Here is a 24,000-nt window from a genome sequence, read left to right on the forward strand (position 1 = left end):
TTGGTGAAAATAACATTAAAAATGCATTATGTTAGGATAACTTGCGTGCAAAAAATGTGTACACTAGTCAAAACTGCATGCAAAATTGTATTTATTAGGAGAAAAGCTCACCAAATGCTGAAGAATTTTAATGAGGATTTTTAAAAGAAATTTGCAGATTGCTGCAGAAATGTGGAGAACCGAATTTAAGTTTAGAAAACTGAGAGAACATTCCATCCCTAGGGCTGGAGCAGACATGGCATGCTGTGTGACACACCTGTCCCAGATGGATGCAGAGTTCTTTTCCAAAGATGATGTCCCAGTTATCAGGGGATCACTTTGTCAGACACCAACCAGACGTGTTTGTTAGACATGGTGCTTGCATTTTGTCATGTGCTCGTAGGCTGGAGGCTGTACATGCTTCATTGGGGCATGCAATAAACAAACAAAAACATGTCCATTCAGTGAACTGTGGTGCTTTGTATGCAGAAGGGGTGAAAGTTAGTGCTGCCAATTACTCCGTTTGTTGTACATGATTGCTCCGTGGTTGTTTTCTCTCTAGGTTACTAGTTTTGACATACATGTGATGTCAGGTATCATAACTGCTCAGAGGGACTTCGCTGACCTGGATTCACTACTTCACTACTCCTGTATTGTAATGCCTGACAGTTAATGTTGAGCTCTTACAAAGCATGCCTCCATCTTCATTCAAGTGTGTACTGGGATCTCTAGGGGTAGCATGTGGCTAAGGAGATGTGTTAGGGGACTTGTAGATTCTCTCTCTCTCTCTCTCTCTCTCTCTCTCTCTCTCTCTCTCTCTCTCTCTCTCTCTCTCTCCCCACACACACACACACACTGGATCTCCAGCTGCTTTTCAGCTATTCAAAGACCTTCCCATGTGAAGCTTCATGTGCAGGTGGAGTCTATCCTTAAAACCATCTTTGCCCTCTGCCACAATATTTTTATACTGCTACTGGCACACAGTTTTCTGATCATTTTATTGTGTTTTGTTCTGGCTGGAGGGTCAGATTTGTCCTTCAGTGTAGAAATGGGAGCTCAAGGGCTTCCCTCCCCAAATCTAATTTGCCCTATGGAAAACTGTCCCTTTAAGTGTAAAGAACATTGGCATGTTACCAACTGCTCTGAAGTTGTGTGGAGTTGAAACTATGCTTATGTTCTGTCCTGTTGTACAACACTGAGAACCTGTTAACCTGTGATATATGAAGCTTGTTTTTGAACTTTGAGAACATCACAGAATGGGGAACCTGGTACCCCCTCCAGATATTGCTGGACTGCAGCACCCATAATCTCCAATCATTAGCTTTGCTGTCTGGGGCTGATGAGAGCTGGAGCCCAATGACATCTGGCGAGCCACAGGTTTCCCCTCCCTGCCATACATTGCCTCCTGAGGAAGAGAGACTCTGCTCTGAATCCTGCACCGACTCAAGTCACATCTAGGGGAATGAAGAGCATTGCCCTAATTTTTTGGAACTCTGTTCCCAGCAACTGTCATCAATGCCTACTAGACTCCAGAAAGAAAGCTGTGACCCTCCTGGTTCTGAAAGCTTTCAGAATTTCAGTTAACACAGAGATGACTTCAGCCAAATGCTTGAAGAGTCTTTCAATTATGTATGAGGGGTGACATTGCAGGGAGATAGCCTGTGTTTCCTGGACATAACCAGCTGAACTGGGAATAGCTACTGCTAGGCTTCTGGTGGTGTGAAGGTAGTTAAGCATGGCAACCTTGGAATATGAATCCAGGTCTTGGATAAAGGAAGAAGGTTGAGGGTGGAGATGATTAGGTGGCTGGAACCAAAATACCCACCCACCCCTCCTCCTAAGAACACATATTTCTGCCTTTCTATAAAGAATAGCATTTATAGGGTGTTTTTCTCTCTTTCATGACAGACCATAGTTGCTTGGACCCAGAAAATTACCTGACTTCCAGAAAGACAGACCCTATCTCCCTCCAGATATTGTTGGGTTCCACTTCCATCAGCCCCAGACAGCATGTTAGGGATTATGGGAGCTATAGTCCAACAATATCCGGAAGGCCACAAATACCTCATCTGCAGACCCTTGTGTCATTATTGAAGGGCCTACCTTCGTTGTTAGTGAGTCACAGTGCTTGGGAACATATCCTTTGAGGTGCTGCACTTTGCAGTCCCTGCAGTGGCAAAATGTACGATTCTAATAGGTCACTGTACAATGGCACTGTACACTGCTGATTTATTATCTCAAAGTGCTAATTGCTTTGATTTTTATAAGAAAAGTAGCTATAAATCAGGGATAGGGAATATGTGACCCTCCAGATATTGTTGAATTCCATCTCCCATCAACCCCAGCTAGCATGGCCATGGGGGTTGTAGTCCAACAAGTTGTAGGGCTACATGCTCCTAACCCCTGACATATATAAAGGAACGGCAATTTTTGAAAAATCAACAGTTTATTTTGCAAGGGACTAAAACATCTTCTAAATCTAGAACAATATGGTAGAAAACAAGGTGAAATGAGTACACAAAGATAAATGGGTTGATCATTTGAAATGTTTATTTTACTGCATGAAGAGCTTTCCTCCAGACTATTAATTTGATCCCTGATTAAGAACTAAAATAGATGTACTGCTGAGCAAGACCTCTACTTCTAAAACCTCTTGAGATGCACAACAATGGTAGAATGACAGACAGATTACATAAGGTCACGTGATTGTTCCACATTGTCTTCTGCAATGGTGGCGAACACTAGGCAGCTGAGAGGGAAATGGGACAAAGATGTGGTTCAATTATATCTGAAATGCAGGCACTTAACAAGTATCCCAGAAGTCACTGTAGTCTTAACAGTCTACATGTGATTAAGACTAAAGCTAAAATTTCCAGTGCAATAAATAAGAATTTTCAGAAAGGGAGAAATGGCATCCATTCACTTCTGTCATTAATGCTTTCTAGAGCTGAGATCTACACAAGTCTGTGCACAACCACAAAGTGTGTGTGTGTGTTGATTTTTCTTTCTATCAGTAGCCCCTCGCATCCCATGAAGGCTGCTGTGAATATCAGAAGATGCAAAGACTACCAGTGGGAAGGGTTAGTTGAAAAGCCGAGAATGCACATGTGGAATAATGTGCATGATGCTTTGGATACTGACCAAGGCGATGGAGTTAAATTGCAGAAATCATCAACGTTTACAGAAGGATGCTTTCCCTGGTATCCAGAACAGCCCATTCCAGCTGGAGGCTTCCATATGAGGTACGGCAATGGTTCAAGCTAGATCAGCCTTTCCATTGGGGGAGGTTGTACCATGTTCCACATTTCGACTCGGGATCCCTGTTTCTCCTGGCGGCTGGGGCTGTAGGTTCCTTGCGTAGCCCGCTTATTGGCAGTTATGACAGAAAATGTGCCCGCCAGAAGGAAGATCAGTAACAAAGCCAGTGTTACTGAGCCAATGGCAGTGAATACACTGGAGGCGAGGTCAGTTGTCAACTGGAAGGATAGAAACAAGGCACAATATGACTGGCGTTAAAAGAGAAAAGGAACATTCATAGGTGTTACTATGGAAAGAAACTATGTAACTCAAGTAATATATATTTAAAGGTACACCTACACCTACGAAGAAAAGTCTGGCTGGTTAGTTTATATTTGAACGATGCAGGGTATGCAATTCAATATTTGATAAGGAATTAATTCAGTTGTCACTGTAGAAAAACTGTTCAGACTGTTGATAGTTTGAATGTTTTGTATTCTGAAAAAAAATAATAGTTTGGGTATTTTCTGGATTGCAAAATCATGTATTAAGAAATATTAAATGTTTATGGCCCGTATCCAACCCTGCATCTCTGCTGGCGCACGACACTGGTGTGCATGCAGTGTAGCTTCTGCTTCCTCTCCGTGCCCCTCCAAATGTACCACAAGATCAGCTCCAGAGGGTTGGAGGACCTCCTAGAGCATATTTTGGGGACACATGGGGGCAGGAGAAAGGAAACGGAAGTTTCACTGCACCTGCAGAACTATGCACACAGAGCACTGGATTACAACTTTTGGTTTTTAACAGTATATCTACCCCACTTTTCAAACGAATTTTTGAAAGTGGCTTACAAGATCAAAGTGGCTTAAATGTGATAAGACAATCTGGACTTTGAAAGTTGTTATTATATATGATTATTATCTGGGGCTACCATCTATAGGAATGACTTGCAGATTAGCATTTACTTTGCGTTGTCAGAAGATGACAGCACAACAGAAGAAACATTAACAGATACTTGAAGGGGGGGTAAGTGAATATATGTAAAATTCAAGAAATGTAAACTTGGTTCAGGGGATCTCTTTAGGGGATCCCTGATCAGCAGTCTCCCTCTGCCTTTATAATTACCCTCTGTCTGAAGACATAAAATGGATTGTGACTATACTTTTGAAATGTGTTTATTTTCTGCAGTCACACCTCTTTCTACAGTGTCTCACTAAGATTAGAAACCATGACACCTGTCACTCCATCAGATTGCCTTATAAGCTTAATTCCACTGCAGTGTGGAATGGGGATGGGGGAGAAATTCAACTCAATTCACATTTAAAGCCAAATTCATCAAATTTGCACTTTCCAAAACAATGTGAGAACTAAATCACAGCCATCCTCTGAAATCCACTCTTACCCAAAATTTGCAGTGCAGTTCTTTACAAAATTGCATATAATAGGATAAAGTGTGCATGAAATGAATACATTGGTGAAAATAATATACAAAAATGCATTATAGGAGAAATTGCTTGCAAAAATGTGTACATTAGTCAAAACTGCATACAATATATATATATTTTTGTTAAAATGCTGAAGAGTTTTCATGAGAATTTTTTAAAAAATAATGTGGAGAATCAAATATAAGATCAGAAAAATGAGAAACTGAGAAAACCAAGATTGGCAGATCATTCTATCCCTAGATCACAGCTTGGAAAAGTTACTTTTTGAACTACAACTCCCATCAGCCTCAGCCAACATGGCCACTGGATTGGGCTGATGGGATTTGTAGTTCAAAAAAGTAACTTTTCCAAGCTCTGCCCTAGATGTGGTGCTGAATGGGAAGCATTTACCTATAACCACTGCCATGTAGGGCAGGCCAACACAACAAGTGACTCATCAAACTGGACCAGGCTCACAAGGCCCCAATAAGCCTCCCAGGTTTGCTGCCTGCCTGGAGACGCATTGATTTAAGGCAGGGATGGGGAACTTGTGGACCTCCAGAGGTTGTTGGACTCTAACTCCCATCAGTCCCAGCCTGCATGGCCAATGTCAGGGATAATGGGAGTTGTAGTCCAGCAACATCTGGAAGGTCACACGTTCCCCACCCGAGTTAGACAAATTCCTCATCCCTGACTTAAGGCTTTGCTTTTTCCCCCCAAGTTACTTTGCCAATTCTACCACTTTTCCATGTGTGGTGTGGTGATGGTGTGCAGTTACACCATGCAGTGAAAGAGATTTTTTTTATTTTAAAAAAATGACCTTCATTTAACTTTAGCAAAGTGCCTATCTGGATCTCCACTTTTCCAAGCTGGAACTAGACAGGTGGAACATTAGATGAATATCTCTGAAGCCCTCTATGATGATGACACAAGGTGCTTCTATGTCTGGACTCCAAGGAGCCCACCATTTTGCTCCAACATCTTGGAGATCCACACTAGGAATAAGGGGGATATAGTGTGGCTGTTTAGCTTCACTCAGGAGTGTATGTATTTTGGTCTCATTTTTCCAATCTTAAATTCAGTTCTCCACATTTCTGCAGAACTTTGCCATTTTTTTTTAAAAAAAAACATGAAAATCCTTCAGTCTTTTAATGTAAACTTCTCTTAATAAACACATTTCTGTAGGCACTTTTGACTAATGTACACATTTTTTCAAAGCAATTTCTCCTCATCTAATACATTTTTGTATGTTATATTCACTCATGTTTTCACGTTTATGTCCACCTTTCCTTAACATATGCATTTTTGCAGGGCTGGCGCCAGGCATGACTGAGCCCCTGGGCACCAGCTTGCCCCTGGCACACGGCTCCTGCCTGTTTCACCTACCTCTCTCTTGTCTCTTGTTGCTGCGTGTGCTGCACACACAGGGATGCCATCAACCAAGATGGCAGTGGAGGCTTCTCTAAAGAGCTGATGTCCCCGCCGCCATATTGGTTGTGGGCACACATTGCACAGTACGCTATGCAGAGCTTGGAAAAGTTACTTTTTTGAACTACAACTCCCATCAGCCCCAGCCAGCATGGCCAGTGGATTGGGCTGATGGGAGTTGTAGTTCAAAAAAGTAACTTTTCCAAGCTCTGACGCTATGTGCATGCGCGCACACATGCCTGCTATCAATCAGATGGCGGTAGGAGCGCCAGCCCCTTAAAAAAGCCTCCTCTGCCATCTTGGTGGATGGCAACCCTGTGCGCACAGTGCACACAGCCTCAGAAGACAGGAGAGAGAGGTAGGTAGAGCGAGCGAATGAACGGGTGGGTGGCCTGAAAGCTCCCTCCCTGCGAACTGTGGCAGGGACCCTGCCATGGATCACAGAAGGGGAATGCTACTCCCCCACCCTAGCGAAGCGCCCTTCAGGGGCCCCTGTGGGCTGCAAGGCACTTGGCCAGGGCCCGACCTGACTGCCCTTTGGTGCCAGCCCTGAATTTTTGTAAACATTGTTGGGTTGGTGAAATGCATTGCAAAATTCAGATATGTCTGAATTTTGAAGGATGGCTGTGTTTCAATTCTCATGTGGTTTCAGAAAGTGCAAATTTGATAGATTTGGCTTGAAATGTGAACTGAATCAAATTTCTTGCCCATCCCTAGTTTCAAAGGACAAGCTGACTAAAACAAGTGTGGGGAATCTGTGACCCTCCAGATGTTGCTGAACTATAACTCCCATCCTCCTTGGCCATTGGCCATGCTGGCGAGGACTGATGGGAGTTGGAGGGCCACAGGCTCCCCATCCCTGAATTAAAATATAGAAAGCTGCTTTACGCCAGTTCAGACTATGTGTCCATCTTTGCCCTGTGTTGTCTATTTTGATGGACTTTGGCTCTCCACGTCTCCAACAAGGGTCTTTCACATCTCTTGCTGTGGCTGCTACTTGATATCTTGAACTGGAGATGCCAGGGATTGAGCCTGGAACCTTCTGCATGCCAAACACATGCTCTACCAGTGGGCTATGGGCCCTGCCCATACAGTGGCTATAGTTTTTGCCTTAGGATGGCGCCCAAACTAATGTCCTTGCACTATGTGATGGGAAAATGTTTGATGCAAAAACCATGCTTGTTGATCTGTGGCCTCGCTGAGGGAAGGCCGAGCCTCTCCAAAATGTAAACACAGAATTAGCATTTTGGAAATGTACTCTGAAATACAATACTGTACTCTGAAATAGAAACAGAAATGCTTTTTTAAAAAAATTGAAGTAAATATTAATAGTAATTAAATCCTAATTTAAAACATTTTTTACAGGGCATGTGGAACCCTTGGCAAGCCACAATGGATGACTATTTGGCTGTATTTTCCCTGCTGAATCCTAAGTTTAACTTTCTCATTTCTCATATAAGTGATTGTTTCTTGATTCCTAAAGTCTGGATGGATTCAGAGTCTACCCTCTTCACCCCATACACACCTAGGTATGTTTTAGGTGCTAGACAACTCTGCTTACCTGATAGAATCTAGTTTTAATAGTCATTCTAGTTAAATATTGGCTAGTTGGCCCCAGACTTCTGGAATTGCATGGCACAGCATGTAGCTTCCAGCGGGTTTACAATCTGGTGCATTCGTTTTTAAACAAATTATGCACAGCTTGCTGGAGTAGTCCTTTGTCGCAGTTCATTCTTCTCATCTAATCTCACAGATATCTTCCCACCATTACTGATGCCCTTTCTCTTTGCACTTGGATGCTCTAGTTAGCAGCGCAAAGCCATGGCCATGCACTTCCATACCAGTCACTTGGCTCCAACAGCAGTGCCCTGGTCTGTTGTGCAGGTTGCCTTGCTAGCTGTGAACTGACTTTAAAACTGCCAGCAGGCTCGTCAGTCTTCTCCCATCAGGATCAACTATTGCTTGGCTAATTGATAGCGGATTAATTAACATAAAAGATCTTGGCTTATTTGAGAAAAGTTTTTTTTAAAAAAGAATGGTGATGGAAGAGATTTTGGCTGACCCTAGACATCAGTATCTACTAGCCATGATAATTTATGACAATGACAATGCCTGGAAACATACAAATGAGGGTAACAATGAAGCACTGAGCCATATCATTAGAAACAAAATAGACTGGCTAATCAGAGAGAGAGAGAGAGAGAGAGAGAGAGAGAGAGGTGTCAGTCAAATGGTCTCTGGAAGGGCTGGATACAAGGACAAAACACACACACACCTTTATTTGTCCTGTCCAAGATGGGATTGCACATATCCTGAAGCCACAGCCAGCATGGCCAATGGTCAGGATTAACAGGAGTTGAACTCCAACAACATGTGGAGGGCCACAGGTTCTCCATCTCTATTCTAGACTGTTCTTGAAAACCCTTTTATTCCAGAAGATATTTGATAATTGATTCTGCTGATGTGGGGTTGCTTTTTATTATTATTATTATTATTATTTAAGGTTGCATGGCTGCTGTGTTTTTATGTGAAATGTTTTAGGGTGTTTTTATTGAACATTTTATAGTTATCTTTTGTTGTAAAAACTGGACTGTAAAAAACTTCAAAATAAATGCATATCAAATAGGATTGTCTGGGCTTATAGAGGGAATCCACGAAGCTACTCATACTGAGTCAGACCATTTGCTCCAGTACTATCTGGTCTAGTTTGGGGCAAAGTTCTTTAACTGGAGAAACTGAGTCCATCACGTGTTCTTTGACCGCAGAGCTATGGGCCAGCTACGCTGTTATATTGTTCAAGCTGAAGGGTCTTCAGTCTGGTCGGTAGCAGGCTGGGAGAGCTATCTGGCAGTTGCTCCAAGAGCTTCTCAACGGAAGAGTGGGATGATTTAAGAGTAATAAGTGAATAATCTGCCTTGTCCTCTACCTATTGCATAGCATGCGACAAATAGCCAGATGACAAATTCCTCACTTGGTTTGCCATTAATTGTCCACCGACGGGAGCCTGGTGTTCACGACAGGGCGTGTGATAACTGTTGGAGTATCCAGTCTTCTGAGACTACGGCAGCGCTGAGGCACCAGATGGTTAGCAATATGGGCTCAAGCCAAACACTTCTCAGATTACAGGGAAGCATTTGGAGTCTTTGGATGAGTCCTTTATGTTTATTCCCAGTTGATATCAGGGAAATATAGAACTCATAGACGTGTATTTTCCACTTTATTCACTCACTCTATCAACAGCTAACTCAGAAACAGAATGTTCGGCAGGGTTGCCACCAAATGTCACCTAAGCAAAATGTGAAGTGAATTTGAAGGTTCTTCTCTAGGTAAAAACATGTGGTGAATTTGAAGGGAAGGCAGAAGAGCTTTCGTTAACATATGCAAAAATTCATCCCAAAAGATTTCGCCAAAAGAGAAGTTTGAAGCAAATCAGATAAAACATGAAAAATCTCAAAGAAAGCCAGTAGGCCAGCAGAGGGGAACCTGTGGCCCTCCTGGTGTTGTTGGGCTCCTGCTCCCATCAACCCCAGTCACCATAGCCAATAGTCAGGGATGATGGGAGATACAGTCCAGCAACCTCTGGAGGGCCATAGGTGCCCCACCCCTGAGTTGGACAGACAAAATTCCTTGTGGATGGGATTCTCTCTCTCTCTCTCTCTCTCTCTCTCTCTCTCTCTCTTATATATCCCCACTAATCCATAATGCTCATTGAACGGGCTTGGGCAATTCACTCTTTCTTAGTGTGTTGTTTCTGGTATGTGACCCTAACTTCCAAGGAAGATGATCATGATACAGACATAACATAAATAAATGCAGTTTAAACAATATTGGTAAGTGATTTGCTATGGTGTTCTATCAACCTGAACAACAGAAGAGAACTGCATTGTATAACAGAGGAGGAGGAAGAGAATTCAGATACTTGTCCCAGACAAAACTGCTCACTAAACCATAAAGCTCATTGGATGACCTTGAGCCAGTAATTATCTCTCAGCCTAACCTACCTCACAGGGTTGTTGTGAAGATAAAAAGGGGGCAATGGGCTATGACACAAGATATACATGTCATAAACAAATAAAATAAATTGCTTAGTAACTCTACCAGGATGGCCATCTGGCAGATCACAAATTAGGCTGGACCTTGATTATTCCGATGCAGAGTTGTAAAAAGCTGATGTAGCATGATGGCTAAAAGCATGAGCCAGGGGGTTGCTGGCACAAATGTTGCCTCAGCCATGAATTCACTATGTAGCCTTAGACAAGCTGCTGTTTCTCAGCTTCAGCCCTGCTCCCCACCCCCATCTACAACACGGAGTTAACAATCTTATAGAGTTGCTGGAAAGATTACTGAGATCATGTATGTGAAATGGTCTGAACATGTAAAAAGCGCTGTGCTAAGTATCATTATTAAAAAGCTACATTTCCATAATCTGTTCACTAAAAAAAATGGAATGAGTACAAATGCCACACCCAGCAATTCCTCTTCCAAGCCACATTCAACTCTCTGAAAAATTATGATCTGGCTCCAGCCTAATTTAATTCTGATTGCGGTGTTCCACCTAGTTCAGGATTGTCTTTGATGACTGACAGCCGCTCTCCAGGATCTGAGGCAGGAGTTTTTCTCAGCCCTACCTGGAGATATCAGGGAGTGACCCTGGCACCTTCTGCATGGAATGCAGATGCTCTACCACTGAAGTATTGTCCTTCTCCACATGCCACACTTATAACTTCACTACCTAGTCATTCCAAATTCATTGGTTCTTGGATAACCAGGTATATTTAGCAATACAAGAAATATCTCAGAGGACTGCCCTCTCCTGTTGGTGCCAGGATTCTGCAAAACAATCCTGAAAGGCCTACCTACTATTAGCATGAATCAGTGATTAGCAAAATAGCTCTTTGGATGTTTCATGCTGTCAGACAGCAAGATATCAAGTCAACAACTCTTCTGTGTGGGTGCAACACTTAAATTGCAGCCATCGTTTGCTTCCAACTCTAAATATTGATCATCAAAAGCCAATGCCCTACTAGCCTTGCAGATAACACATAACTACTGTGTTGTTGCTTACTGAGAAGTAGATAATTGTGACCCATGTTAGCAACCCTATGTGTAAATTATTCCTGTGTGTGGTTCCTTGGAAGAAAGTTAATAGGGGCTCAGAGATCATAGAGCAAACACAACAGGTTTTGGCTTGGAGGGAACATAGAAATCTTTTTTCTTTTTAATCTTTTTGACAAGCTGGTTATCACTGGCTGGATCATTTATTCTGAGTCTTAAATCTGAGCCTCCAGATGGTGATTGTTCAATCATGGCAATTGTGTCTTCTTGGCGTCTTCTACAGCAGCTTTGGGGGACCTGTGGCCCTCCAGTTGCTGATGGGGCTGCAAGTCCCATCATCCCTGGCCATTGGCTATGCTGGCCGAATCTGATAAGAGATGGAATCCAACAAAGTCTGGAGGGCCCCCATTTCCCCATCCCTCCTTTAATGTGTGCTCTAGAGCACAGAGTAAAAAGAAAAGAAAGAATAAGTACATTTTAAAGGCATGCCAATCACACAAGGGAAATTTCCTCCTGAAAGCAGAGGTTAAGTAAATGGCATACATCAAAGGAAAATGGAACAACAGTGAAATGGGCCACCAACTGAAATGCAATGAATAATTTTAATAAACAAATATCTTCTATTTTTATGTGCTCCTAAAATGGGGAGCTTTGCCAATGTGTACGTTTCCTGCTGATGCTGAACTGTTTTTCTGTGAGCTAGATATGTAACTGACTTTTAGGATTTTAACTTGAAGGTATTGTATTCCACCCCAAATCACAGGAGAGGCATGATTAAATATTTTAAACAAAGGAGTTGATTCATTAAAGGGCGTGGGTGTGGATTCATACTTTTTAAAGACTTTACATTTGCCTGTCGGCCAATACTTGTTTTCCTCGTCTTCTACCTCTTGCTTTGTGCTGGATGCAGTGGGCTTATGTTTTGCCATCCAGCCTCTGCTCTGAGTTGTAACTACAAGGGGATGGAAGGACGGTTTTGGTCTCCATTCCATTTTGAAGGGGGAGGGACTCTCCTTTTATATTATTTATTTATTTATTATTTATTTATTGCATTTGTATACCACCCCATAGCCAAAGCTCTCTGGGCGGTTTACAATGATTAAAAACAAATATACAAATTTCAAAACACGTTGTTTAAAAAGCAATTTAAAAACGCATGCTATACGTTGGGTCCTGATCTCCTTTTCCACTAAGCAACTGCAGTGGTGATTGTTCCAGTGAACAACTCCTTCACGTTATTCTGGTTGTGGTTTGAGAGACCCACAACCAGTGGGTCCCCCACTAGAGGGGGTAATGTGGTGCCATCAGCCCTGGTTGAATGTTCTGGTGCGCTCATGCACATGTGAAAGTCCATAATGCCACACAGCAGCATACTAATTTTACTATGTCTGTATACATATATGGAGATATCTGTCTATCTATCTGTGAAAAACAGTGACTGGCTACAAACTGTCTTCAATCATTCCCTCCCCCCAAGGCCCCCTGCTCTGCCCTATTCAACCTCTTTTCATTGTTCAAGTCATGGTCATAATTCTGCACCCTCCTTGTTGGATCCATGAAGAAAGAGCTCACCCCGTTAGTTTGTCAGCTTGTCTAATTTTTGATTTCAGAACTTTTTGATTTCAAAAATGTTGGTCCCCAAGCTGTGTTTCACTTCATGTATTGTTTTGGTAAGTGCAAATTAGGTCAGTTCACATTAAAAATGTAAAATAACTGAATTTCTCTTTGTCCTCAAGCAGTAGTATATGAAATCGTATGTAAGGCTAAGCTGAACACCTTGGATCCATAGTGTATACGCTAAGCGGTTCAAGTCGAAAAACTGTTCTGGGGAGGTAGGTTGATGTCAGAGGGAACCAGCCTATCAGTGCTGCACAGCTGGCTTCTCTGCCAAACCAGTTTTCCTGAGCTTGATCCTGGAGAGGAAATTGTACATGTAAACAGAATACACACTGCTCAATATATGCACATTTGTGTGAACTCCATGACAACTCAATGAAGCCTCCATGTTCAGAGGCAGTGTACCTATGATTTCCAAGCAACAAGTACAAGGAACCCTCATGCCCTCTTTGTGACTTCCCAGAGGCATATGGCTGGCCATGAAGGAAACAGACTCCTTGACTTGATGGGCTTTTGCTTGAAACAGCAAGGCACTTTCTATGTTGTTGTTCATTACTTTTGGCAATGTAATCAAAACAATGCTTTTGACTTCCTGCTGCTGCTTTACATTTGGAAGACCGTGACAGGGTCACTATTGTGTTTGTGATATACATCAACAACAGCTCAGAGACTTTCGATAGAATCTGATATAAACCTGGGCATAATTCACAAGGAGTTTGTAGAGATGGTATTAGTGGCTGCCTGTATAGAGGTGACCAGGCACTGGAAAGACAGTGTTGGTCCCTCCAAAACAGGCTGGATGGAAACGGTCTGGGAGAAACCTTTATTAGAACATCTAACACAATATAGGAGAGTGGTACGGGGTATTTCAAAGCATGATCGATTTGATGACACATGGGTTCTTTTTGTTAGTTATGTGAATCAAAGGAAGGGGGATCTTCAGCCTCCTTCCACATATGGCACACTCTCAGGCCTGGGCGGGTGTAGCTCCTGCTCTGCAGTCTGCACTAGCATTGTGTTGCAGAGCATTGAGCAGGCACCACCCTTATGGCCAGTTCTTGCATTGCCTCATTGCATGGACTTTCTGGCCATCACCCAAGATGGGGGGTGAGTGTCATCTTGGGTGATGGCTAGGGTTGCCAGGTTCAATCCTTGAGACTGATCCTGTATCTTTAGGGGAAGAGAAAGTCATCCAAGTGCAGGTGTTCTTGCATCACTGTAATGGGAAAAACCACAAGGTGGAATTCTCCCTTCCCCCTGCACAACTTTTAAAGATACAGAAGACCTCTTGGAGGCTGGGCCCGGCTTCCAAGAGGTCTTCTGTATCTTTAAAAGTTGTGCAGGGGGAAGGGAGAATTCCACCTTGTGGTTTTTCCCATTACAGTGTTGCAATAACACCTGCACGTGGCTGACTTTCTCTTCTCCTAAAGATACAGGATCAGTCTCAGGCCAGGAACCTGGCAACCCTAGTGATGGCAGGCATGCGCATGCTGATGTCCTGACACGGCTGGGGTTATTTAAGCCCCCGGCAGCACAGCAGTAGTGCTGCCATGTCACCGCCCGCCACTGCCACCTTCAAGGGCCTGCTGCAGTCTGCGCTGGCCCTGCACACTCTGGTGAGGCTATTCTCCCTTGAATGGATCAATGACAGTCCCCATGTTTGTATGTATTTTGTTATACTTAACCGTATTTGTTGATCTGCATAAATGACACTGCATCACATACATACCTAGGTCTATATGACACCACTCTGTGTGATATTTTGTAGTGTTGTAGGTTTTTATTGTATATATGTTTGCTATGTTGTCATGTTTTAAATTTAAAAATCAATAAAAGAATTTACTAACAAACCCCAGCAGGTCAGAGGTACTATTTTATTTACCAGCTTGTGGGAATCTTGAGTGATGAAGAGAAGGTCCAAGCTCAAGAGGGAGCGCATGTTTTGCAAGGTGAACGTCACAGGTTCAGTCCTCTGCATTGCCACCTATAGTTAAAGACGGACCAAGTAGCAAGTGATAGGAAGACCTCTTTGGGGGAAGCCAGGACTGTCTAAAGTGGAATAAAGGTCTGGTGTGGATGTGGCCAGTGACAGCATTGGTTTCAATTTGGGTGGGAGGCTACATGTGCCTGTTGTAGAATAAAAAGGTGGGGGAAATGCTGAAAAAGAATGATACTGTTCACAATGTTTTCCTTTTGGAAAGGAAAGGGGCTTCCCCTCTGCCCAGTGCCCACCCATCCAATCTCCTCCCCTCCCCCTTCCTCCCCCTCCCCTTCCTGCCTCTCCCCCAGATCAGTTTCACCTATCCTAAGCATGACTGCACAGGAGTACATCCCATTGAACTCAAAAAGCATGCAAATGACCAAACCTGCCTTCCCCTTTCCCCTCCCCCCTCCCCCCTCCCTTTCCCCTCCCCCCCTCCCCCATGGTCAGTTTTACCTACCTATCTGAAGCATTATCGCACGGGAGTATATCCCATTGAAAATAAGTATGCAAATGGTCAGACCTGCCTTTCCCCTCCTCCTCTCCTCTCCTCTCCTCTCCCTTCCTCTTCCCCTCTTCCTCCCCTCCCCTCTTCCTTCTTTCTCCTCCCCTGCCCACTCTTAAACTTCTTAAACTGCAAGTTTTTTTTGCCTATTAGTGAATTAATACTATGTTTAAGTTGAAACTCAAACATATTCATAACATTTACTATCTGAATGAGGTGGTGATGAAGGCACAACATGTCTGCTCTCCACACAGAGTCAGTCTAGTTGTGACTTTCAGCATAGTTTTGAATCACGTGCCTGCGACTGGCCACATCTCTTTGTTTACAAAACTAGCTGTGGGTCCCTGATCTGGATTGGGACCTTTTCCCCTGCACAATTTTCCCACCATTGCCCCCATGCTCCTGTTTGTCCCATTTTTTAAAAGCAAAAAGCAAAAAGATGTGATTAAAATGTGCTTAAAGGCCCGTCTAGTTTGACCTTGACCCAGAGATTTAAATACTTGAGGCCTGAAGGAGTGAACTTATAGAGATGCGCTACATGTTTTTAAACTGCTTTTTAAAAAATGTGTTTTTAAATTTGTATATTTGTTTTTAATGTTTTTAATTGTTGTAAACCGCCCACAGAGCTTCGGCTATGGGGCAGTATACAAATGCAATAAATAAAGAAATAAACAAACAAATGTCTGTGTCTACTAAGAGTTAGCGTCAGTAGCTGCTGAGGTTCTAGTCTCCTGGCACTGCTGATGCCTGCCCTGCCTTGCCTCCCCCTTAAAAATCTGGCCCCAAACTCCAAGCAGCTCCGGGCAACTGGGTCTATGTGCCACTTTCATTCCCCAAAGTGCCCCAAAGTGACACTATGACAGGGGCATTGTGGGAAATGAAAATGGCAGCTAGCCCCAGCAACCTTGTGCTACTTGGAGTGCCAGTGCCACTGCTGTCCACTGCCAACAGGTGACACCACCAGGGCCCAACCAAGAGAGGACCAATGAGAAAGTATTTTGCCCAGAGCCTCCTCAAGCCTGGAGCCAGGTTTGCATAAGGGATGGATGAATCTGTCAGTTTCAGATCCTCCTCCTTTCTCACTTTTTCCATTCTTATGTTCAGTTTTCTGCTCGGAAATTCCTTAAAAGTTTAGCGTGCTAGCATTTTTTATTGAAGCTTTTGTCAGAAACAGTCGCTATATTGATTTTTACTATTTAAACTGCTTCCATTTCAAGATTAAGCTCACCAATTTGATCAACCTCTATGCATCAAGGAATATTCATGAAGCCCTTACTTGCCTTCCAGGAATAGGCATTTGAAATTGAAATCTCTTCCTCAGCCATTGCTTCGCTCAGATAGAAGAGGCTTACATGTTTAAGTTCATTGCAAGATGCACTCCTATTGAACATTATGTTTTGAGCAGCACATGAACATTTTTGTCAGGTCTTCAGTCTTAACCTGAGATCAGGTTCATAGATTTGAAAAATGTGGTCTTGCACAAGACTGTAGTGTATATATCCACTGCTCACCCCCCACCCCCGCAGCTTGCACTCCCCCATGAATTGTCCTTTCTAATGTAAATAAAGCTTAGAAGATCCCCTTTGGCTTCTCTTGCGCTTCATACTCCAGTGGGAATGTTGTATGAAGGCAGGCATGGGGGGGATGAAACCAGAGAGACTTGATTTCAGTTAAAATATTCCAAGATATTGAAATGATCTATCCCCATCCATCTCATTATCTGTAATTGCCCCCAAACCAATGGCGCCCTGTTTCTTTTTAACTAGGAGGATGTGCTTTCAGTTTTTCTCTTAGCTGAAGTGGGGAGGGTGCCTCATCTGCTTTGGGAGCTGTCTGATATCCCCTTGTGGATTGTACTTCTAATGAGGTGGAGCTTTGGTGAGGCACAACTACCAACAAGAAGGATGCTAGCCATTCAAGTAACATGGGGAACCAAACGACGGTCCATGCTGCACATGACTCTGGGTGTCTTCCCGTGGAGTTTCTTTTCCGTTTTTGCAGGATTTAAAAGAGCAAATGTTCTTCAACCTTTCTATGAGACCTGCGTACTGAAAGTGTTCTGCAGAGAGGCCTGTGCAGCAAAGTGGGGGTACAGGGAGTGGGGGTGGGGAGTCAAGGAGAGTTTTGACCTGCAAACAGGTCTGTTGGTCTGTGCCTGTGCCTGATGCCACTAATACATTTCTATTTATTGCTTCATATTGTGTTGATATTTTGAATGTAGTAGCAGGAGTAATTAATAGTATTTATTTAGTGTTTTGTCCAAGAGCTCTCCATGTCTCCCCCCTCCCTTATAAGAGCCATAGGATAAGACAGGTCAGTCTTGCTGACCTCATATTATACTGGGGAGGGATGGAATGGACTGAAACATGAGCTGGAATCTGAACTGGAGTCTTTGTTATTTAACCAGTACTTTACACTGCACCATATCATGCCAGTAATAATTGTGTAAGGCATATTAATTCAAAATGACGGTGGCAATGGATATGGTACAGGCATGGTAGACATTGTAGAGGTATGATAGCATCATGTGATGGGAGCAGGGGAGACTGTGAATCCAAATTATGGAATGATCATCCTGATGAGGTGTGCCTGGTGCCAACACTGTTATCTTTTCGGTGCCAGGTCAAGACTTTCCTCTTCTCCCAGGAATTTTAGCATTATTATTACTCTTTATTATTACTCTTTATTTTTACCCCGCCCTTTTTCCAAAACTGGAACTCAGGGCGGCTTACAAATAAAAACCACACATAGGTAAAAAACATACAAAAATATACAATTAAAATAGAATTAAACTATTCGTAACATTAAAACCATGAAACATACACTTAAAATACTAAGACAATTTAAAACATTAAGAATAGGACCATAGAACAATACAACAGACCTTATGAGGCCCTATCTTAAACAGCTTCTAGTCCAAAAGCCTGTCGGAATAAAAAAGTCTTTGCCTGCTGATGGAAGGATAGCAAGGAAGGGGCCATTCGTGCTTCCCTAGGAAGAGTGTTCCAGAACCTGGGGGCAGCCACCAAGAAGGCCCTATCTCACATCCCCACCAATCATGCTTGCGAAGGTGTTGGGACTGAGAGATGGGCCTCTCCTGAGGATCTCAACACCTGGGTAGTCTCATATGGGGAGATACAGTCTGACAAATAGCCTGGACCTAGGCCGTATAGAGCTTTATAGGTCAAAACCAGCACTTTGAATTGTGTTTTTATTTATTTTTTAAAAAACGTGTTTTTATATTTGTATATTTGTTTTTAATGTTTTTAATTGTTGAAACGGCCCAGAGAGCTTAGGCTATGGGGCGGTATACAAATGCAATCAATCAATCAATCAATCAATCAATCAATCAATCAATCAATAAACAGATCAGCTTCTAGACTCTAATTGTAAGTTCAGATCCAAGAGCCAAAAAGCATATCTGGAACCTCATTTGACACTGTATCCTTGGCCCAGTTTAAACTGGATATGAAGATCTCTCAGGAGTTAGTATCCTCTGGATTGCTTCTGAACTAGGAATCAAATTAAGATATTTCCTGGGTGAATTGTGTAAAAACAAAGAACGAACACCTAATATCCAGTAACTCAATTTAGCAGACTAATTGCTGGGAAACCACAGCCAACCCACAACAGATGCAATTGCTGGGTGATGCCATCTGGACAGTTAATAGCCATGTTCCATTCCTCCTGCAATCACCATCCACATAAGAGCTGGAAAGCCCCCAGTGTATGGTTGGGGAGCAAGGAAGATTTAATTCTGCCTCCCATGGCAAGAGCATCAGCAAGGTTACAATCTGGAAGAACTTTCCAATGCTATTCCTAGTAGCCTTCCATTTTAAATGGAGGGGATCCAGATAGGGGCTCAATACTGTAAAGGGTTGTTCATATATCACAAAACAATGGTTGGGTAATAGGTTTTTTAAAATTACTAGATTTCCCCCAGAAAGGGTAATTCTCTATTAAATGGGGGTGAGGTGGAAACATGGGCTGCCAGTTTTGATGTAAACTATGCTGAACAACAACAACAACAACAATATGCATGAGGAGCACCTGCACAATAAGAACCCTTCTGGATCAGCCCATACTGCAGCTACTGAAGTATACTTTAAACTGATGATATATTAGACCAACTACTTCAGCAATCTCAGTGCAGATAGGGGAGAACTAAGCAGTGATCATTCTTGGTGCTTGCCTCCAAAATCCTGGGAAGGATAGCTTGTGAAGGGTGCTTAGAGAAGACCACCATTCCCCTCACAGAGCTACGGTCACCAGAATCTGGGAACAGGGGCTGACTGTTAAACCACTCTGGCCACTGGAGCTCTGTCAGGGGAATAGCAGTCTTCTAACAGCTCTCAGCATCCTTCACAACTTTCACTTCTCAGGATTCATTGGAAGCCGTGACTGTCTAACGTGAAATAATAGTGGGATAAATATGTGGTGTGAATGTGGCCCTATAGTTCTCAGGATTCATTGGGCATGGGGAATGATTGTTAAGGAGTTTGTTGTAGCATAGCTCAGCACTGGTTCCAGGTTTCGGGGAGGGGGAGGGACAATGTCCTTTGATAATATACCCTGCGTTGGCCCACCTCCATATAGGGATGGGGGAGACTATCTGTTAAATTGGACTTAGTACCAGATTTTGACACAATCCGATAATCCGCTGTCTTTTTGAACCGGCATTGATTTCTTGTGGCGAGTTGTGGTTGTCATTGGCACTTGGGGGGGGGGGAAGCACCTTTCAAGTACATGGCTTCTCCCAAAGAATCGTGGGAATGGCAGTTTGCCCCCACAAGGCTACAATTCCCAGCACCCTTAACAAGCTGCTTCTTAAGATGCTTTGGGGGAAGTCATGTACTTTAAATATATGGTGTGTATGCAGCCTGCCTTGACATATCAATGTAGAACAACCTAGCCAGGGAGCCTGCTCCACAAGCTAGAGGAAGCACCCAGCTGACAAAATGTGAAGGTGAGTTAAGCAGAAGAGCGAGTTCAGCAGCAGGGCAAACTGGACAGGGCACCTCACTCTGCCCATCTGTTTCCTGACCGCAACAAAACCTAAGCTTTAATAAATCAACTCAATAAACTACAAAAACAATTATACAGGTAGGAAGTCAGCAGAAGTGTGGGGGCTTTCCAGTGTTTTGTATTGTCTCTAACATGTACAACTATCTGCCTGCTGGACGGAAGTTGTGGGTGTGCCTTTGGTGCAATGAGCTTCTGACTCGCCAGGAACAAATATGTTTTCTTGAGGCCATGATGGCTGACTTGGAGAAGAGGCAGAGAGGTTGTAGATTAGGCCTTTGGGGGCATATTAGCTATGTCCCACTCCCAGGATGACAGCTCTCCAGCTGTTATGGAGAATACAGGCCTTGGGGAAGGAGAATGCCTATCAGAGGAAGAGAGAAATGATCCTTAGAAGGGACTCATTCCTTGGGGGACGAGCAGATGTCCTCTCATGCTGAGGATACTTCTCCAGGAAGGGTGGAGAAATCCTGGTAGTGGGTGATTTGATCATTAGGAACATAGATGGTTGTGTGTGATGAGCATGCAGACCCAGGGTGATTTGCTTGCCTGACATGAAGGTTGCAAATGTTGCCCATTGGCTAAATAGCTTGGTAAATAGTGCTGGGGCAGTGGTCATGGTGCATGTTGGCACCAATGACATTGGGAAATGCAGTTGTGAAGTCCTGGAAGCAAAATTTAGGTTGCTACATAGGATGCTGAAAGCCAGGACCTCCAAGATGGCTTTCTCTGAAATGCTACCGGTTCCACGCACAGGGATACTTAGACAGGTGCAGCTTAGTAGTCTCAATGCATGGATGAGATGATGGTGTCAAGAGGAGAGGTTTGAATTTGTTAGGCACTGGGGTACATTTTGGGAAAAGCCGTGCCTGTACAAAAGCGATGGGCTCCACTTGAAACACAATGGAACCAGACTACTGGCACTGAAAATCAAAAAGGTGACATAGCAGGTTTTAAATTGATTGAGGGGGGAAAGCCAACAGGAGCTGAGGAGGGATTGGTTTGGAACAAATCTCCCCTTGGGATAAAGACCAAAAAAAGGAGTAGGCCTTGAACTAGGCACTGAGAGTGCAGGGCACAAGATAGCAATCCACTGGCCAAAACAAAAGTGCCAAAAACACTTGAAGAGAGACACTGTATATATTATTATATTAGTGTTTACATACTAATGCTAGAAGCCTCTGAGCCAAGATGGGAGAACTGGAGTGCATGTCTTAGAGGACAGCACTGATATAGTGAGCATAATGGAGAAAAATAGTGGGATGGTTATCCCTGGATATAAACTATATTGGAAGGACAGGGAAGGATGTATTGCAGGTGGTGTCACTCTATACATAAAAGAGGGCATTCAATCCAGCATGCTAGAAACTCCCAAAGAGGCAGACTTCTCCACGGAATCATTGTGGGTGGTGATACCGGGCCCCAAGAGTAATTTAGTACTGAGGACACTAAATGAGCTAAAATGGCAAATGAAATTCAATGTAAACAAGTTATGCATATTGGAGCAAAATAATAACAATAATTTTACATATATGCTCATGGGATCTGAACTGGTGGTGACTGACCAGGAATGAGACCTTGGGGTTGTAGTGGATAGCTCGATGAAGATGTCGACCCAGTGTGCTGTAAGCTGTGAAAAAGGCAAAATCCATGGTAGGGATCATTAGGAAAGGTACTGAAAATAAAACTGCTGATATCAAAATACCATTGTATAAACCTATGGTGCAGCTGCATTTGAAATAATGTGTACAGTTCTGGTCACCTCACCTCAAAAAGGATATTGTAGAGCTGGAAAAGGTTCAGAAGAGGGCAACCAAAAGGACCAAGGGGATGGAGTGACTCCCCTATGAAGAAAGGTTGCAGCATTTGGAGCCTTTTAGTTTAGAGAAAAGGCAAATCAGAAGTGACATGATAGAGGTGATTACAATTTTGCAAGGCATGGAGAAAGTGGATAGAGAAAAGCTTTTCTCCCTCTCGCATAACACTAGAACTCAGGGACATCCAATGAAGCTAAATGTTGGGAAATTCTGGACAGACAAAAGAAAGTACTTCTTCACACAGTGCATAGTTAAACAATGGGATTTACTCCCACAAGAGGCAGTGATGGCCATCAACTTGGATGGATTTAAAAGAGGATTAGACAAATTCATGGAGGAAAAGGCTATAAATGACTACTAGCCATGATGGCTGTGCTCTGCCTTCATAGGTGGGGGCAGTATGCTTCCAAATACCAGTTGCTGGAAACTGCAGGAGGGGAGAGTGCTCTTTGCACTCAGGTCCTGCTTGCGGGTTTCCCATGGGCATCTGGTTGACCACTGTGAGAACAGGATGCTGGACTAGATGGGCCTGTAGCCTGATCCAGTGGGCTCTTCTTATGTTCTTATGTTTTTAGTGCCAAAAGAGCATAACATTTATAGAACTAGTTAGTTCTGTGAGAATTTTCCTGCACTAAGAATCAAAAATATCATTCCTGATAGATGAAACCCATGTAAAAAAGAAAAGACAACTAGCTTTGCACAACCCTTTCCTGCAATGGCTATAAAGGAAAGCAAAGAGTGTTAATTGAATGAACTGTCAACATTCAGGCCAACAAATTCAACAAATTATTGAAGAATTTCTTTTAATTCTCCTTTGAATGCCTTTGTGAACAAAATAAATAGGAATACATTAGACTGAAAACAAAGATAGATTTATTTTAAATTTGAGTTTCATCTTAAATTAGATTAACCAAGATGTTGTCAATTAAAAGAAATGTAAGAATTTTGCAGTGTTTATTTTAAGGGGCTGCCTCAGGGCTGAATAAAACATGGGAAATGCATGGAAAGTAGAAGCAGAAGAGGTGCCTGTGTGATGAAGAGGTGCATTATATATTCCAACTACCCCTGTTTTCCAGGGCAATCCCTACCTATGGGTCAGCCAACTTTTCTTTTTCTGTACAATGTCCTTGTATGGAAGAAAGATAGCTGCCCCTATGTGGGCAGCCATCTCTTTTGCATACAATTTCCCAGGAAGGGACTGCACGTTATGATCTATGGTGACTTCCGGGAAGCATTTTTAAAGGTTTTTTTTTTAATTATGTGGCCACAGAGCTGCTCTAAGCAGTTTAAAATGTTTAAAAGGTTAAAGGAAGGAAGAAGCAGCCCTCAGACCACCTTGTACATACAGCATGGACCTATGTGCAGTCTGATATGTTGGTTATGTGACTTACTCCACAGATGAACGGTTCAATCTGTGCGTGGGTCCATGGGAGGTAAAATGGGAAGATTCATTGCAAAATATGGAGTGAAATGGAATCCTCCTGAACCCATTCTTTAACCTCATTATTGCTCATTATTGCTACGATGCTCATTTTTACATGTTGGACACATTGCGTCTTGCATGTCTAATTAAGGAAGGAATATGCAGCAAATGAACAATAAAGGTTTCAAAGGATATATTACAAAATAATCTTACTCTGGTAAGTACTCTGGCCTAGACAGTTTCTCTTTTGTCCAAAGGAGCCACGCTGGACATGCACACACCTTGGTGGGACTCAGAAGTTGGTTATGTGGCTAACTACAAATAAGTTGTTTCTTGGCTTGCTCGTATTACATTTTTACCCCAAATCACTAGCCTCTCAGTTGGGCAATATGGTTCCAGAGTGGAGATGGGGAAGAAATTTGATTCGGTTTGGATATAAAACCAAATCTATCAAATTCGCACTTTATACATGCACGCACACACGCACAGAACTGAAACACAGCCATCTTTCA

At 43.0% G+C, this 24,000-nt stretch overlaps 1 protein-coding gene across 1 annotated transcript in view; it reads right to left on the minus strand.

Moving 5' to 3' along the window:
- Positions 1-3,239: 3,239 nt before the first annotated feature.
- Positions 3,240-24,000, minus strand: part of CRB1 (crumbs cell polarity complex component 1) — a 202,147-nt gene continuing 181,386 nt past the window's right edge. The window contains exon 12 of the mRNA XM_061630658.1: positions 3,240-3,455. Coding sequence (XP_061486642.1) covers positions 3,240-3,455 — 216 coding nt within the window. The remainder of the gene's footprint in view (positions 3,456-24,000) is intronic.

Source organism: Rhineura floridana, chromosome 6 (assembly GCF_030035675.1).
Source record: "Rhineura floridana isolate rRhiFlo1 chromosome 6, rRhiFlo1.hap2, whole genome shotgun sequence".
In the NCBI taxonomy this organism is placed as follows: domain Eukaryota; kingdom Metazoa; phylum Chordata; class Lepidosauria; order Squamata; family Rhineuridae; genus Rhineura; species Rhineura floridana.